Source organism: Phasianus colchicus, chromosome 15, assembly GCF_987193195.1.
Source record: "Phasianus colchicus chromosome 15, bPhaCol1.hap1.1, whole genome shotgun sequence".
Lineage (NCBI taxonomy): Eukaryota > Metazoa > Chordata > Aves > Galliformes > Phasianidae > Phasianus > Phasianus colchicus.
This window is the reverse complement of record NC_143450.1, coordinates 12,604,902-12,620,875: the sequence shown is the minus strand read 5'-3', so window position 1 is coordinate 12,620,875 and position 15,974 is coordinate 12,604,902. Positions and strand designations below refer to the sequence as shown.

The following is a 15,974-nucleotide window of genomic DNA, read 5'->3' as shown; positions in this document are numbered from 1 at the left end:
TTCTCTTAGCATTTTCAGCTCCAGAACCACTGGCACTTTGCTTTGCATGGACGTTTTGTGGCAGGTGTTTCTGATTCACAGCCCAGCTGCTAAGGTGGGTGCTGCTCCAGAGCAATGCTAACGTGTGACGTCACAGTGTTAAATCAGTTAAGCAGAGAGATTGTCTTCCATGCAGAGCTCTGTTTCATTTCATTTTCCTGTATTGTTCTTTATCCTGATCATCATCCTTGTAAGCAAAGACAACTCCTGTGTTTTGCTACAGTAAGAAGTGAGTTATGGCAGAAGTTGTGGCTGGAATACTTTTTCTCCTGAAGCGTGTCATGGCATTTCCTAAGTCTCTGCTGGTACTGTCTCAGGTATGTTTATGCCTTGATTTTTAGCCAGGAAAGACGTTGTAGCATAGCTTTTCAGACTCCTGGACTATCACAGAGAAGAATTATAGAATGCTGAGAGCTTTACACTCAAAATATATTACCTGAATTTTTCATTGTCGAGTTATCATGTGCAGCAAAATCAGCGATCAGTAATTGTTTGAATCTAATCTCTTAGCTAAAAGCAGTCTGTAACGCAATGGAGAGCTGGGAGGAACTGAGCTGGCACTCCAGAAAAGTCCTTGTGTCCTCACTGCCTGTGTTTGGGGACATCTGGAAGGCTGAAGAAAGATTCAGGATCTTTTTGCATGCATGGCAGCGTGCTGCAGGAGAGCTGGGGAACCTTCAGCTGAAGAAGACAAGACCAGAGGTCACAAGGAGCAGGAGTAGAAACTTTGCAGGACGTCACCTGCATGTTGCCAAGCATTTTTAGGAGGTGTCAGGGAAAGATCTTCAGGTGAGGACAAGGGCAGCAAACCCCAATGGAAAGGGAAAAGCTGCATAATTTGCATTCCCAAAGCCGTGAGCGTGGGTTCTGCCAGCACAACGAGGAGCTGATGGGGGAAAGGCAGCAGGGTTGAAGGGAGAACAACTTCAAACAGCAGTTTTGCAGATGCCAACTTTAGCACACAGGGTGCACTGGAAAATCCAGTGCTGGAAACAAACTGCTGATGAATCTGCAGCTTGCACAGATAATGCTGCTTAATCTCATGCTGGCTCCTCGCCGAGCAACCCACAGTTTTCATGCTCCAAAACCAGGGAGGAATCCACTCAGTCTCTTTTTCGTGTATTTACACTCAGAAACAGCAGCGAGCAGACTGAGAGCCCTGGCCGAGACCGTCTTATCTCCTGTGCTCCCAGCTGCCGTGCGAGGGCAGTGTTAGCACACTGTGCTGGGTGCCCATGGACTGGGGATAGCTCGCTGTCCCCAGGGTGGCTGCTGGGCAAGGGTTGGCTGGGCTCGTCAGATAGTGGAAGTGCAGTGGGATGAGAAGACCATAAAAATGGTTGGTTTGTTAGTTTTTTGTTTTGTTTTGTTTTGTTCTGTTTTTTTCCCTGCTGGAGATTGAAATTGAACATGTCTGATTGTCTGTGTGAGCCCTCCTGCAGCCTCCTTGCTGTGCTGATGGAAACCAGGCTCCGGTTCTCCGCTCCTCAGCAGAAAGGGCAGCACAGAGGACTGGGGAAAAATGCAAATATACGTTTAATGGTTTTATGCTTTAGAGATGTGATTGAGCAGAGCAGGCTGAGGGTGGAGGAAGAGCCTCAGGGCTTGGGTTTGCTCTTTTTTTTCTTATTTTTATTTTTTAATTTATTTCCTTGTATCCAATAAGAGGTGACTGTGCAACTCTGCCAACACTCAATCTCACTTTGCCAAGTGAGATCTCTTATCCTTGCAAGCAGCATTGGCTTCTTTCCTAAGTACCTCAAAGCCCCCTAATATGCTTTTACTTAATTGTTTTTTGAATGTTTTCCAGGATCTGCTTCCTCAGCAGAGAGCACCAAGGTGAAAGCACAGCTGCCCATGCAGGGGAAAGCAGTGACCGCAAGGCAGGTGCCCACCAGTTTGATGTCCTCATTGATCCAAACCTACCTTTTTAATGGAAGGAATTCCCACAACCCTCCTTCCCCCCCTCCAAGAATTTCACCATTTACTGGATGTAAGCTCTGACCCTCACATAAAAAGCTGGGCTGGTCTGCAGGAGCACTTGGAAAGGGAAGGAGAACAGCTGAGAGAGCTTTTGGTTTGACACATGTTGTGCAGCAGCTCATCACATAGAGCTGCCCAGCCCCTCACCTTGGGATGCTGCTCCCAGCTGAGGCACTCCAACCAGTCTGCTCCTGCAGGTCAGTTATGGGCCATGAGAACTTTTGTCAAGGTAGCTGCAGACTGAGAAAAAAAATCCTTTTTCCTCTTGATTCCTCTCCTTTCAGCTGCTGGTGACACCATAAATTCCCCTGGTTCTGTGGTTACTGTGAAGTCTTTCAGGGTGGTCAGGACCTGAATTCCTCATGCAAAAGAACAAACAGGGAGGAAAAAAAGGGAACTTGACAAGTAAGGATGCTTGCTGTGGAGAATACTTACTGACCCCACCCCGAGCATGTGAGTGTTGTGAGAGCAGTAAATGTGCACTTCTCCCAGCTGGAGATGGATCCTTCATGGGGTGAAGCAATGCAGGCTGGTGGTGTTGGAGAGGTTTAGGGTACGGAACTGCAGTTTGTCCATTGTGCCAGGGATGCTCTTGGGAAGGCTGTGTTGTTCTTGGTTTTCTTCCAGCACTGTTGGCTGTATGGGGAATTGCAGCCTGGGCGGATCACAGTGCTGGTGGATCCAAGTGGGGACTGTCAGAGGGGTGCAAAGCCAGAGAGTGTGGATTTATTTAAAAATAAACAAAAGCAAGAGTGTTTATCTGCCTTCTACCTGCAGTGTCAGCCTGTGCTTGGAGGTTGTGCCTACAGCTATGATTTGGGAACAAGTCTTCCCTTTAGGTGGGTCTCCAGTCACGTGGCTCCACAAGCGTGGAGATTCAAGGAAAAGCACTGGGAACATTGCAGCTGAGGGGCCCTGTGCTGGACAGAATCCTTCCACCTGAGCAGTCCTTGCAGGAGACAGTCTGACCCGGGAGCCGGCAACTGGGCTCAGCGGCTCCGAGTGTTGGGAGAGGATCAAAAAGCTGCCCCAGTTGTAAATCTCTCACCTGCCATCTTCCTTACCGGAGCTTGTGGCCATTCCTCTGAGGTCGGCCTCGGGTCAGGATTTCTCCTGTCTCTTTAGCCCCCAAACCTGGAGATTTTTGTCTTATCTTTGACGCCATCTTGACACCGAAAACAAATTATGACCCAATTACCCCTCCCGAGAGGGGCTGGGGCTACCTTAAATGGCCACAACTGTCAGGCGCTTCCTTAAGAGCAGGTCATTACTGGGGTGCGGGCTGGGGAGGGGGCAGTGATGGGGGGGATTGGGAGGGGTGAGTGGGACACCCTCCCTTTGGCATAGGGTCCCCTCCTGCACGGAGACATCCCATCCTGTGCTGGCTGAGCTGCATCTGACCTGCAGGCCAGGGCTGACTGCTGGTGGGTATGGGCTGCATGGCACAGGGTTTGCCCCCAGCCCTGCCTTGCATCACCGACCCCATCCCCCTGCATCTGCCCTGGCCCTGGCCGTGACCGTCAGGGGGAGCTGCCGCTGGGGCTGGGGTTGGCTCTGCTGCAGTGCAGGTCACCAAAGCCCTGAGTTTTTAAAAAAGTCCTTTTGCTTTTGCTTTTTCAGTGCTCTTAGAGGACAGCTCCGCTGCCCCGTGCGCCTGTGTGGCTCTTGCTGGAGGCTGCAGCAGCACTGAGCTTAGTTCCAGCCTGCTGATGGTACCCACAGGTACCCCATACATCTCCCTATGCTGCACCAGTGCATCGGTGCCGCTCCCCTTCCCACACTGTGCACAGCACCCCCTGACCTCACTGTTTTGCTCCAGGTCCCCTTTTGTTTCTGGCTGAGCTGGGGTTGGGGCTGAAGTTGGGTGTTTCTTTTTTTTCTTTCTTTTTTTTTTTTTTTTTGTCAGATTGGTATTTTATTTGGCTCCATACTGTCTACTGAGCTGTCCAGCGTAACCCTTCCGTCGCTGCTTCTGAGATAAGAGCGGGCTCCCTGGAGATCAGATAAACAGGCCCATAAATACCTACAACAACAAGGAGCGGGGTCTCAGCTTGGCAGAAGTATGCAAAAGGACGAGAGGACTCTTCCAAGCCCCAGATGTGCAGGGATGGAGTGAGAAGGACCCGACAGAGCTGCTGCCCAACTCCTATACCTGTGTCTGGTCAGGGTCCACTCCACCATTCCCGGTGGTTGCATCCCAGTGGAGGCACTGCAGCACACAGGGTGCTGCCCTGGGGCGTTTTCTTCTCCCCAAGCTGCCACAGCCCCGTGCTGGGAGCTGTCGTGTCCCAGCAGCACCAAGTTCACGGCAGGGTCGAGTGTGAGGTGTGCCATCAGGTGGCCGAAAGTGCAAAGCTGACGGCCCAGCTGCCACTCGGTACGTGTTGCTGGGTGGGAAAGGGGATGCGTGAGGTAGGAGCTGCACGCAGCTGCCTGCCCGCTGTCAGGATGTCCCGCAGCTGCTGTTCCCCAGCTCAGCAATCCCTGCACGCCAGGCTGCTCACACACACACAGCCCATCTGCACCACAAGGGCACAGGAAACATATAGCATTCATTTTTGTGATCTAATCTCACTGAAAAATCTCCTTGCTGTGAATGTGGAAACAGCATTTTTACTCAGAAATCCACAAAGGCATGAGGGAGGTGTGTGTGGCAGTGATGTCCCACATGCTGTCTGCCAGTAGGCACTGTGCTCCCAACAGCAGTGCTTGAGGAGCTGCACCAACAGTGCTGGGCATCCCACTGCCAGAACTGAAAACCCACAGGAGAAACAGCAGCAGAGGTTTTCGGTAAGGCTGCAGGCACAGTGTGCCCAGGCTGCAGGTGATGAGAGTGCAGTGCTGGGACCGGGGACACTGCTGCACAACTCCTCTGCAACACAACTGTCCACACATCCATCACCCTTCCTCCCAGCCCACGCTATGGGGCAGCCCCGTGCGATGCCATACGGGTGAGGGAGAGTGGCTGGAACGTGTGAAGAGGAGCTCAGACTGCACCATCATGGCACAGCACTGCGTGGTGTCCAGAGACAGCTTGGGAACGTTATAAAGCAGCCCCATAAGGGATGGTGAAACTCAACCTTAAATAGGACACTGCCAGCCACTTTTCTATACGTTTTCTTCTTTTTTTTTCTTCTTCTTTTTGTTTTTACGAGGGCCCCCTCCTGATTTAACTCTCAGATCCGATGCCATGTGGAACTTTGTATAATGTGAATACAAAGCAGTGCAGCGGGAGGATGGCTCTACTCGGGCACAAAGCTGCGGTGGGGCTGGAGGGGCCGGGGCTGCATCTCACACCTTTCCTTACACCATCCGTACCCACAGCACGGCCATACAGATCCAGGCACACACACATTGTGATCCTTAAACCAGCGATCCTCATAGGAACGTCTGCGATTTATAGGTGTTGCATCCTTGTTGATATATTTTTAGTGAAAATAGAAGCTAGAATGCTCCCAGCTAAGCCCTCGTATTAACCCTACAATGAATTAATGGCGTTCTCATCCTGGTTTTGCCCCGAGCAGCCCAAGGAGCCGTGACTGAGAGGCTGCAATGAGGAGGTTTGGGGTTTTGCGGAGGGCTCAGCCCTGCCATAGCGCTGCGAGAAGCCGTGCGAGGAGCTGCCAAGTGGGGAGAGGAACGGGAACCGCAGGGAGCGCCGTCCCGTGCAGCGCTGCGATGGAACGGAGCCCGCGGTGCCGCCCCGCACACAGCGCTGCGGTGCATCCCAGAACCACGCACCGGGCGGGGGCTGCAGGACGGGGAACTGCAAAAAAGTGCCCCGCTGCCCCATCCAACAACCAACAGCGCGGTTCTGCAGCCGGCGGGGAAGGAGGAGCGGGTGGACCCGGGATCGTTTGCATAAAGATTAAATTTTATTGTTATTAATTTTTTTTAATTATTCCGGGTTTGGGGTTTTTTTGTTTGTTTGTTTGTTTGTTTTCTTTTAAATACGTGGTGTGGCGCGCCCGGTCCCTCGGGAAGTGGTCATGCAGAGCTGAGGTAGAACGCCCGGCCCAGGCGCGGTACCGGAGGCACCTTAGGTAGTTTCAACGCAGTCTCTCGGCCGCGGTCGGGGTTTCTCCGCTATTCCAACAGCGAACGAACAACACCGATCCCACCCGGCCCGGCTCGGGCGGGGGCTGCGGGCGGCGGGGGGAGCGGGGACGGCTTCAAAACGGGGACGGAGCCCGGGGAGAGGGGGGGGGAACGGCGGCACCCGGCCCCGCTTTGCTCCCCCCGCTCCTCCCCGACGGCATTGCACATGGAGCGGGGCTCAGGGGTTCAGTTCCAGAGCCCAGACCTGCTGGGGCCAACCGGTGCGGCCCTTCAGCTTCTTCTCTCCGTGAGCCAAAGGCTGCGAGTACACCTCGGGCTGCTGCGGAGAAAAGAGCGGTGAGGAGAGGAGAGCCGGGCCGAGCAAAGCGGCTCTTAGCAGCCCCGGGATAGGGAGTCTGCTTTTCTCCTTTTTTTCTTCTATGATTATTACTAATGATATTATGATCACGGTTGCTGTTAATGTTATTACTGCCGTTACAGTTATTATTGCTATTACGATAGGATGCGATCTGTTCCTCCCGTTACGGACGGGAGAGCCGTGGCCGCCCCGCTCCGATCCGGCCCGGCTGATGGGGAACGAAGGACCCGCCGCGATTTCAGCCCTCGGGCCGCTGCCCCGTGCCGTCCGCGCGAATCCCGACCTTTCCTCCACCGAAATCCCCAACGTTATTCTGTTCCTTTTTTTTGTTTTGTTTTGTTTTTTAAAGGGAAAAGCAATTCCCCAGCAGTGCCGGGAGGGTTTTTCCCTCAGCCCCGCCGCTCCCGTCGGGCAGCGCAGGGGAAGGGCCGCGGCCGCCGCTTACCGTCTCCCGTTTCCTCTTGTTCTCTCGGCCGTCGGCCTTCTTGAGCTCGGCCTTGAAGCCCTCGGGCTCTCCGGGCTGGCTGTCCCTGGCCAGCACCTCCATCAGGTAGGCGATGTAGCTGGTGGCCAGGCGCAGCGTCTTGATCTTGGACAGCTTGGTATCGGCGGGCACGTTGGGGATGCACTCGCGGAGCTCAGCGAAAGCGCTGTTGATGCTCTCCGTTCTCCTCCTCTCCTTTTTGGGACCCCCGACTCCTTTCCTTCTCCCCAAACGACCGCTGAGCGCTTCCAGCCTGCCCGCTCCTCCGGAGCCGAACTCGGCGGGGCCGTACGCGGTGCTCTGCCCGTGGAGCTCCGGGGTCACCTCGGCCGGGTTCAGCACCCAGCCGGGGAAATAAGCGCGTTCCTGGTGGCAGCGAGCCGCCGGCCCGAAGAGGAAGGGCTCGTGCAGCATGTGATGGTGGTGGTGGTGGTGGTGGTGCTGGTAGCCCCCCACCAGGTTCATGGTCCGTCGGGGCCCCGCGGGGCTCAGCACCGCGCCATGGCCGGGCTGCGTTGCGCTCCTCCGGGCGGGCGGCGGGGCCGGGGCTGCGGCGTTGGAGGCGGTGGTGCCTTTGGGCTTTGGGTTGTTTCGTTGTTGGCTGGGTTGTTTTTTTTTTCCTTTTCTTTCTTTTTTTTTTTTTTTTTTTTCCTTCTTCTTCTTCTTCTTTTTTTTTTTTTTTAACCCTTTCTGGAGCCTCCCGGCTCTGCCTTTATATAGGGCCGGGGCTCCCCCCACCGAGGAACCAATGGGCAGGGGAGGATGCTCGGGGGCCCCGGGGGGAGTGGAGGGGCGTTTTATTCGGGCTCACACCTCCGCCGCTCGCTCTCCTCCCTCCCTACGTGGAAAAAGGGGCGAGCGGTGACCAAAGGGGGACCGCAGCCTTCGTGATCCCCTCTTCTTCCCTCTCCTGGGCCGGGATATCCGCGCCCCCTCCCAAGAAGCACCCATCGGGGGAATGGAGGCAGCTGCGGGGTGCGGCAGGCGGGTGGGCACTGAGGAGCACAGGGGGCTCTGCTTCCCCAGAGCTGAAGTCGTGGGGAGGACGGGGGAGGCAGGACCCGACCCAGTGAGAGCGGTGCGGCCAAGGGTGCTGCAATGCAGGGAGGAGGGTGAGGGCACAGCAGGGAGCACCCCTGGGCTGTGTGTGTTGGGATGGTGGTGCTGGACCCTCAGGTTGTTGCATGCGAGCCCTGCATGCAGGGAGCATGTTGCACATCCACAATCAGCACACGGATGTGTTGCGTAGATGTGTGCAAGTGCACTCGGGGAAAGCACACGTACAGCACTTGCACACGAACAGGCACACGTGCATGCACTGCTCACACAACTGGGTCACACTTAGCTGCAGCCACGCACACACATGCATTTAATGCACTGCACACACACATCATGCCACCACATATGTGTTACGTGGCCTGCACACACCCACAATGTATCCTGTGCATAGATATCTGCACTCTCCATGTGCATTTACACATATTTATTCACACGCATACACACGTATGCACACCCATGCACAGAAAACACACACCTACAGATACAAATACATAGAAATTGCCCTGTGCATGCACACTAACACATTTCTGACAGAGCAGTGGGTGCGTGGGGACGTGCCCTGCATTTCCCCATCCTAAGATGGGGGGTCCCAGTGCTGCTCTTGCACTTCCCCCATCCCCAGGCTGAGCCCTGTTGTAGCCGTGCTGCTTCAGCCCTGGCTGATGACTCCCCAGCTGACAGCTCCGGGTGGCACCGGGGCCGGCCCCAGTTTGTCCCAGCGTGGACAGCAGGGCACTGCGGTGGTGACGGCGGCAGTGGGGCAGGAAGGGGCTCGGGCCCGAGGTATGTTAGCGATTAACGGAGTTTTGCAGCGATTCATCTTGCAGCGGAGGGTGGAAACGTTGGAAGGGTTGTTTGCAGGCGCTTGTATTAATCATCCGGGCTAACACACCATTAACGTCCTCCTGCATTTTAAAGATGACAAATTTTATTTGACTTCTCTCAATCACGGTTCCCGGGCGGATTCGGGAGCCACTTAAATGCCTTGGATTTTCCATCGTTAGCTGTTACAAGACGCGCTGCAGAGGCGGGAGGCAGGGCTCTGGGCCCCCCCCATTCAGTGGGGCAGGGTGCAAGGGGGTTCCCACTGCTGCCGGGCCCCAGAGGTTGGGGGGGGCCCATCTCACCCCCTGCTTTGTTCTCTGATGATGCAACCCCCCCCCCTTCCCCACCCGCTTTAAACAAGCACCCTGCACACATTTGCTAGTGATTACCCCGCCGTTAAGTCGGGCCTTGGGTAGGTCATGCGTCCCCTCCACCCCCCGATTTCCTCCCAAGTGCCGGTATCTGGGTGGGATCCCTGAGCCCTGCATGAGGCTGGGGGGTGCCAATGCCATCGGGTCTCACTTTGTGCCAGCACAGCATCAGCTACAGCTACAGCGCTCTGCTCCCTCTGGTGATTCCCAGCCCTAAAACAGCTCTGATCCAGCAAATCACCAGACTGGGGTCACGCAGAAGAGCGTCCCCCCAAATCCCCCAAAGCACTGCTGTGTGCAGCCTTCTTACAGCTGCATCCCATGGGATATGGGTGCTGCAGCACTGAGTAACACTGGACCCCCTGAGCTCAGCCCCAGCCCATGCACTATCTTCCTGTACTCCCCTTCTGACAGCAGTCCCTGTGCACGCTGGAAGGATTCAGCTGAGCAAATAATGGGATCGCTGCGTTGATTTTCCTTTGGAAAATCATTCTAATCTTTCGTATTTTAATAAAATAATAAAACTGGAGCCCTTTTCACTCCAACACCTTCTAAATCAAACCAGGCTGCCTTTGTCACGGCATCCAAATTTAGCACTTCTCCAACTTTGGGTGAGTTTCTTTAAGTTTTGCATCTCCCGTTTGTGTTGGGGGGAAATGGCAAGCGGTTCAGATTAGGGGATTTATGGCTCATACTGCGGGAGGAACTCTGCTTCTCCCCACCTGTTTTCCTTCAAATCCTGCCTGGAGAAAGGCATCCTGCACATCGCGGTGGGGTGAGGCTATCGCTGGCCCCCGACACCCCAGATCCATCACCTGCCCTGCACAGGGGCTGTGGTTTCAGCCCCAACCCTGGGGCAGCCCCTTATCAGCTCCCGGCGCGCGGCGGCCCAGGCTGTGCTGTGACTTTGACGCCAGCTCCGCTCCCCCTCCCCTGCTCCCTTATCTAAATAGGAGTGTAAATCAGGGCCTTGGCAGATGCCCTGGCAGGACAGGGACTCCATAAAAAGGGGCTCTGCTCCAACTCTGTTTACATTGCAGCCCCGTAAAATATTCCCCTTGTCTTCCCCGCAGCATCCCGGCACCCGGCTGCATCCCCACCCTGGGGTGCAGCTGGGCAGGATCCATCCCCAATGCCTCCCCACCCCCAGCAAGTTGTGCCCCTCCTCAAGCAGGTCATACCCCAGCTACCCCAAACCCAGCATCCAAAAGAGCAGGGCTGTGCCAGCCCCCCCCGGGGCAGCAGGGCTGTGTCTGAAGGTGCCCCCGGATATTTATAGCACTCTCCTGAACCACTGCAATAATCATCACTCAGCACCTTCCCAGCACCGCTGCTGCTCCAGGCTTTGGGAAGAGCACAGGGAAACTGAGGCACGAGCTGTGCTGTGCTTACAGAAGTGGGGTGCAGTGCCCAGTTTTGCTGCCCCGCTGTCACCCCACTCCCAGGCATTGTCACCCCACCGATGTCCCACAGCCCTGGTGCTGCCCACCCCCTCTGTACAACACTCCCACTTCAGCCATTCCCCCTCCAGCAACACAATCTATTTATGGCCAACCCGGCACTGCCTTGTCTGGATAAATCAAACCGAAAACAAAGCTTTATGGAAAAAAGATTATTAAATTTTCCATGTGTTCCTGCAGGGATGCGCCAGGCACTCGCTGTTTATTTTTTTCCCCTCTCCTCCGCGCGCGCTGTAAATGACAACTGTGTTTACAGAAGTTTTTATGTCATCAGAGCGGAGTCACAGCTCAGCTTCCTCTCCTGTGTATTTTATGTAGATGGATGTGTCTGCGCGGAACACTCAACCTAAACACAGCGCTGGTTTATAGGAAAATGTATTTATTTGAAAAATCGTAACTCACGATTTCGGCAAAACCGGGCTCCACATTTATTGCCGCTAATGGGGTGTGGCGGCCATAAATTAACCTGGAAAATTGCTGCGGCCAAATCAACAACGGCTCATTGTGCCGGCGGAGCGGGGCAGAACGGCCGAGCCCCAAAGACGTCCCATGTCAGTTTGCAGTGATGTTGGGATGCGAACAATAGGAGAAAGGGATGAAGTGACAGCACTGAGCCCAAAGCCGTTCCCTCTGAGCCTCACTCACCCTGAAATGAGGGAGCTCGGTGGAGGGGGATGTGCCACAAAGGGATTTTCTCTTTGCATTTCGTTACCTGCCGTGGATACACAATTCGTGATGATGGAAAAATGGGTCCGTGAGCTTCGAGTCGCAGCCCAGGTGCACAGAGAGCCTCTCTGCCCCACTCCATTCTTCCTCCAGGAGAAACTGGAGCACTGAAGCAGGAGGCGCTTTTCTACCCAAAATCCAGGTCTTTCCACCCAAATTCCATGCAGAGACTGTGCAGAGCCCCAGAACCTCAGGGTCAGGGCAGGGGTGGCACTGCTGTCCCCCAGCCCTGATGTAGGACCCGCGGTGCCATCCGCCCATCGGCAGGGAGCAGTGGCCAAAGCCACCCCCTGGTGTCGGCACTGACACAAACCAGCGCCAGCCCCTCCTCCGGACGCTTTCCACTCCTGAAGCAAATTTACAAGGGCTCTAAAATGTCATGCTCCAGGGCATAAGCCAACTGCTAATGGCTGGGGATTGGGAAAGACATTTCCTCCGTGCGAGAAGGATTGCATAATCGCTTATTAAGGCAGCTCCTGGCGTCTTCGGCCGAAGCATCTGGTTTGGGGCACGGCTGGAGCTGCACTGCTGGGGTTGGAGCTGCTCCCAGCGTTCACCCTGATGTTAGAGCAGGATTGGGTCGGCTCACACTCACACACGTGGGAAAAGAAGAGGGGCTACAGGCTGGAATCCCACTCAGGGAGAGGCTGAGCTGCAGCAGCTGCTGGGCACAGGGTGCTCCTCTGCTCCAGGTAGGTTTTGGAGTGAGGAAGGATGGAAGCAGCACAGGCCTCCAACACCATCCAGGAGCATCTGATAGCACTGAGCTGCACTGTAGGCACTGGGAGTCATAGAGTCATTGGGGTTGAAGAAGATCTCCAAGATCACCAAGCGCAGCAGCTGACCCATCCCCACCATGCCCACTAAACCCCATGAGCCACATCTCACAGTTCTCAAAAACCTTCAGGGATGGTGACCCCACCTCCCTGGGCAGCAGTGCCACTGCATCACTGTTCTTTGGGAGAGGAAAAGTTTCTTACATCCAATCAGAGCAGTGCCCTGGGTGAAGCCCTCACAGTGTTGCAGGGGAGCAGTGGGGTTGGTTTTCCCATGGGGTAGCCCAACACCTCCAAGGTGCCCCAAATCCTGCTCCATACCAAAATCTGGAGGTCAACCTCAGCTGTGTGGCTCAGCTAGATTCTCCTGCCCTAAGTTATCAGATTGCTGAAGATGGTGATATTCTGGGACCCCGTGTCCCACAAGCTCTGGTTTTATCTCTGCTCAGAACCTGGTGCATTTTCCCAGTTGTCAGAGCAAGAAGTGGCTTTTCCAGCCCAAACTGGTAGGTTTCCCCATGGGCATCCTATGTGCAAGAGCAGCTCATGCAGCTCTTCAAACACAGAGAGGGAAAAAATTCAGATGAAGCCTCGTGCATAAAGCAGAGAAAAGGCAGATGCCACACATGTACTAAAGCAGCCAGTGGGCTCCAGAGCCGGAGGCAGGAAGCTAATCCAAGCAGAGGAAAAAAAACCAAAGAAACTCAGTTTTTGGAGAGTTAAAAATTAACAGGCGTCTGTTAGGACTTTTTCACAACTGAGAATTATTTGGGATCCGAGGGTTTTAAATAATTTTAGTGCTTTTTTCCACCCTCTTTTCTCATTTTATAAATGGGAGGTGGCAGAAGCAGGAGCGCAGCCTGAGCAGGACTGCAAATATTTTCCTTTTTAGGATGAAAGCTTTTGGGGGAGGAGGTGGTGATGGAGCTGGGGGTCAGTTATTTTTGTTGTTTCCTTGAGCTTTGGTCTATGGCCAAACAAATGGGGAGAAGAAATGGAAATCTGGAGGTTTGCAGAGCGGCTGTTCCTTTGGTTAAAAGAAAAAAAGCAAGTTTTTGTGCAGAAAATCATTGCTGTTCACAGCTTGTACCCAAACCTCGGCCACGCCACCGCTGCTTTTATAAGCACAAACCTGTGCTATGTGGAGGGGAGCACTGCTTGGGGCTGTCCCAGCTGCTTGCTCCAGCCTTATCCCATTCTACAGCGCTGGAATGCGCTCCTGAGATACACAGTGGGAAAAGCACTGTGAGTCCATGTCGTGATGTGACCCCACTGTGGGCTCTGTGTGTGGCTCCGGGTGCTGAGCAGCACTGCAGATATGGGGAGTCCCACCCGGGGATGGGCTGGAGATGGAAAAGTGAAAAGATCTGTATGGAGCAATGATTTTATTGCATGCCCTCACTGCAGCAAAACGGTTTGAAATCCAGCTCCTCCTGTAAAAATGCTGATTTTCCCCACCCACAATTCTCAAAAAAGAAATGGAATACTTTGCTCTGAGCTGTAGACATTTCTGCTTTTGGATCCTTGCTTCCGAGAAAGTGATAATGAAGGGAGAGCAAGCCATCCCTAGTAAAGTGTGCTTAATCGAAACTCCAGTTTGCTGTTAAACTTTGCTGGGAAGCATTAGGGGTGGCTCCGTGCAAACCAACTTTTCCACTTGAGAAGACCTTAAAATTCAAACCAAACCAACCAACACGGCCATTTCTGCAGGAAGCATCTTGCTGGGGTAAAAGAAAGAGGTTTGTTTGTTCGGCACTGTAAATGCCCATAATTGCACCGGGGATGTACAGAAGTCAGATGAGGAGAGGGGCACCGACGGTGCTTTGCCTGCTGCCCATGGCAGGCAGTGCTGGCAGAGGACACAGGGAGCCCTGTGGTGGTGCAGCTGCACTGTGGGTCAGATTAGGGCACCCCACAGTGAACAGACAGACTTTCCCAAGGAGATGCCACCAAGATCCTTCCATTAAATGTCAGTTTTCCACTATTACCCCTAAAGTAATCCCAGTGATTGCTAAGGCAGCAGTACCTTATAGATACCATATAGATATGTAAACACAGAGCACCCTGAGTGTAAGGGGCAGCATGCCAATCACTGCCAATGGGTCTGAGCAAGCCCAATGGTTTGCAAGGGGCTGCAAGGCAGCAAAATCGCCCTTTTGGAGGCTTGTTGATGTTGTTTTCTCGAGCCGAAACCGAAAGAAAAATCCTTTCTGAAGATGACAGCCTTAATTTACAGTGTCATTAACCAGAGCCGAAACCCAAGCTGGGCCGGGTCTCTTGTGTGCAGCGGCCCCCCCGCGCCTCGCAGCTGATCCGTCTCTGATTGTGCCAGATCTGCTGGTCCCGTCCCTGCTTCGCTCTTGTTTTTCTTCATATGGATGTTATTATTTAGCATATGGGACAAGGAGACTGATTCTACCCCCTCTCTCACACACATCCATACCAAACAAATGGAACTTCCCCAGCATATTTGCGGGGGCTCAGACAGTGGAGATGGGACGCGGGGTCCAGCCGGGGAGAGCCATGCCTGCACCAGTAGGAAAAAACTCTGCAATAGGCAAAGCATCTCCTATTTGCCCCTAAGCTGCAGCTCTTCCTGTGCTGATAAGAAACCCGGGAAGGCTCCCTGCAGTAGCATGACACATTTTCCCCCCTCCTGGCCCGGAGGATGGGACTGGCTGCACGCCTCACTGGGGAAGAGCCCCAGGTGCAGACAGGGCTGGCTCCTCGCTGATCAGCCCTGCAGCCCTGCAGCTGAGAGCTTGCTGCTATCTGGGGCCATCGTGGCTCGAGATGCAGACAGAGATGCTGCAGGAGCCACGAGGCTGTAGGGCAGGGAAGGGTGTAGGGGAATCCTTGATCTGTGTGTCTGACTGGAGAGGCTGGGTGCTGGCCAGTTTCTCACACTACAGTGCTGTGGATGGTCAAAACCTGAGTCACCCACATGGCTGAGGCTTTTGGTGGCTGGGTGCTCTGCATGGAGCTGGGAGGGGGAGCTCAGGCCCGGAGGGATGCTGTCACTGAATCATACAGTCATTAAGGTTGGAAAGGTCCTACCCATCTCAGCACACACTCAGCTTCACAGCAGGGTTTTCCCTGTTGGAGATCATAGACTCATAGGTTTGGTTGAGTTGGAAGAGACCTCAAAGCCCATCAGGTTCCAAGCCACCAGATCAGGCTGCGCAGGGACCCATCCAGCCCAGCCTTGAACATCCCAAGGATGGGACTCTGATCACTCCCAAAGGCAGTGCAGGACTCAGACATCTTCTGATTGCTCTCTCCAGGTGGCAAAGCACCAGAACCCCTTTGCTGCCCACTGTCCTACTGTCCTCCCACCATGGGCAGGGACATGGACAGAAACAGGAGTCTGCTGCCAACCCACACCACCCAGGCCAACACATCACATCACTGAGCTGGCTGCAGGCCCATCCTGCACTCCTTGCACCACAGCCATTGGTGTTTTTCCTCTTCCTCTGTCAAATCCCCCATAAATTTCCCGTTGCTGGCTCCACCAGCGCCATGTTCCCATTAAACCTTCCAGCCTGATTACATCCGTCAGTGTCACCATCTGGAGCTGGAATGTGTCACCCTTCTCCAGAGGAGCCATTTATTTATATGGAGCAGAGCATTTCAGGACAAAGCACTGTGTTGGATCACATTGGGTCGTTTTTCCTGCGGTCGCGAGTGCCGATCCATCTCACAAGGCACGAGGGAAGCGCCGCCGCTGGATTCTTTCCTATTTATTTTTCCTAAACAGAGGGCAGAGGAGGGGGAGAGAAGCCTACCGGCAGCATCCTGTGCTTCATGAAGTGCCCTGAGCTGAGGTTTTCTTTG

General features: G+C 54.2%; 1 protein-coding gene and 1 long non-coding RNA gene across 6 annotated transcripts; one reads left to right on the top strand and one right to left on the bottom strand.

Annotated features, from left to right (window-relative positions):
• Positions 1–14: 14 nt before the first annotated feature.
• Positions 15–5,870, top strand: LOC149915909 (uncharacterized). Of its 5 annotated transcripts, XR_016471308.1 has the most exons (7): positions 15–356; positions 550–828; positions 1,850–1,922; positions 2,075–2,219; positions 2,307–3,744; positions 3,929–5,425; positions 5,547–5,870. It is a non-coding gene; the product is annotated as an uncharacterized LOC149915909 (long non-coding RNA). The 5 variants fall into 5 exon arrangements; XR_016471307.1 differs by lacking the exon at positions 550–828 and having other exon boundaries at positions 15–94; positions 263–356; positions 1,850–2,219; XR_016471304.1 differs by having other exon boundaries at positions 15–94; positions 263–356; positions 550–2,219.
• An 81-nt stretch (positions 5,871–5,951) lies between these two features.
• On the bottom strand, positions 5,952–7,493 carry HAND1 (heart and neural crest derivatives expressed 1). Its single transcript, XM_031597924.2, has 2 exons — positions 6,885–7,493; positions 5,952–6,400 (listed from the first exon to the last, which is right to left on the bottom strand). The coding sequence occupies exons 1-2, from the start codon at positions 7,386–7,388 to the stop codon at positions 6,299–6,301; spliced, it is 606 nt and encodes a 201-aa protein (XP_031453784.1). The 5' UTR covers positions 7,389–7,493; the 3' UTR covers positions 5,952–6,298.
• Between the last annotated feature and the right edge of the window lie 8,481 nt (positions 7,494–15,974).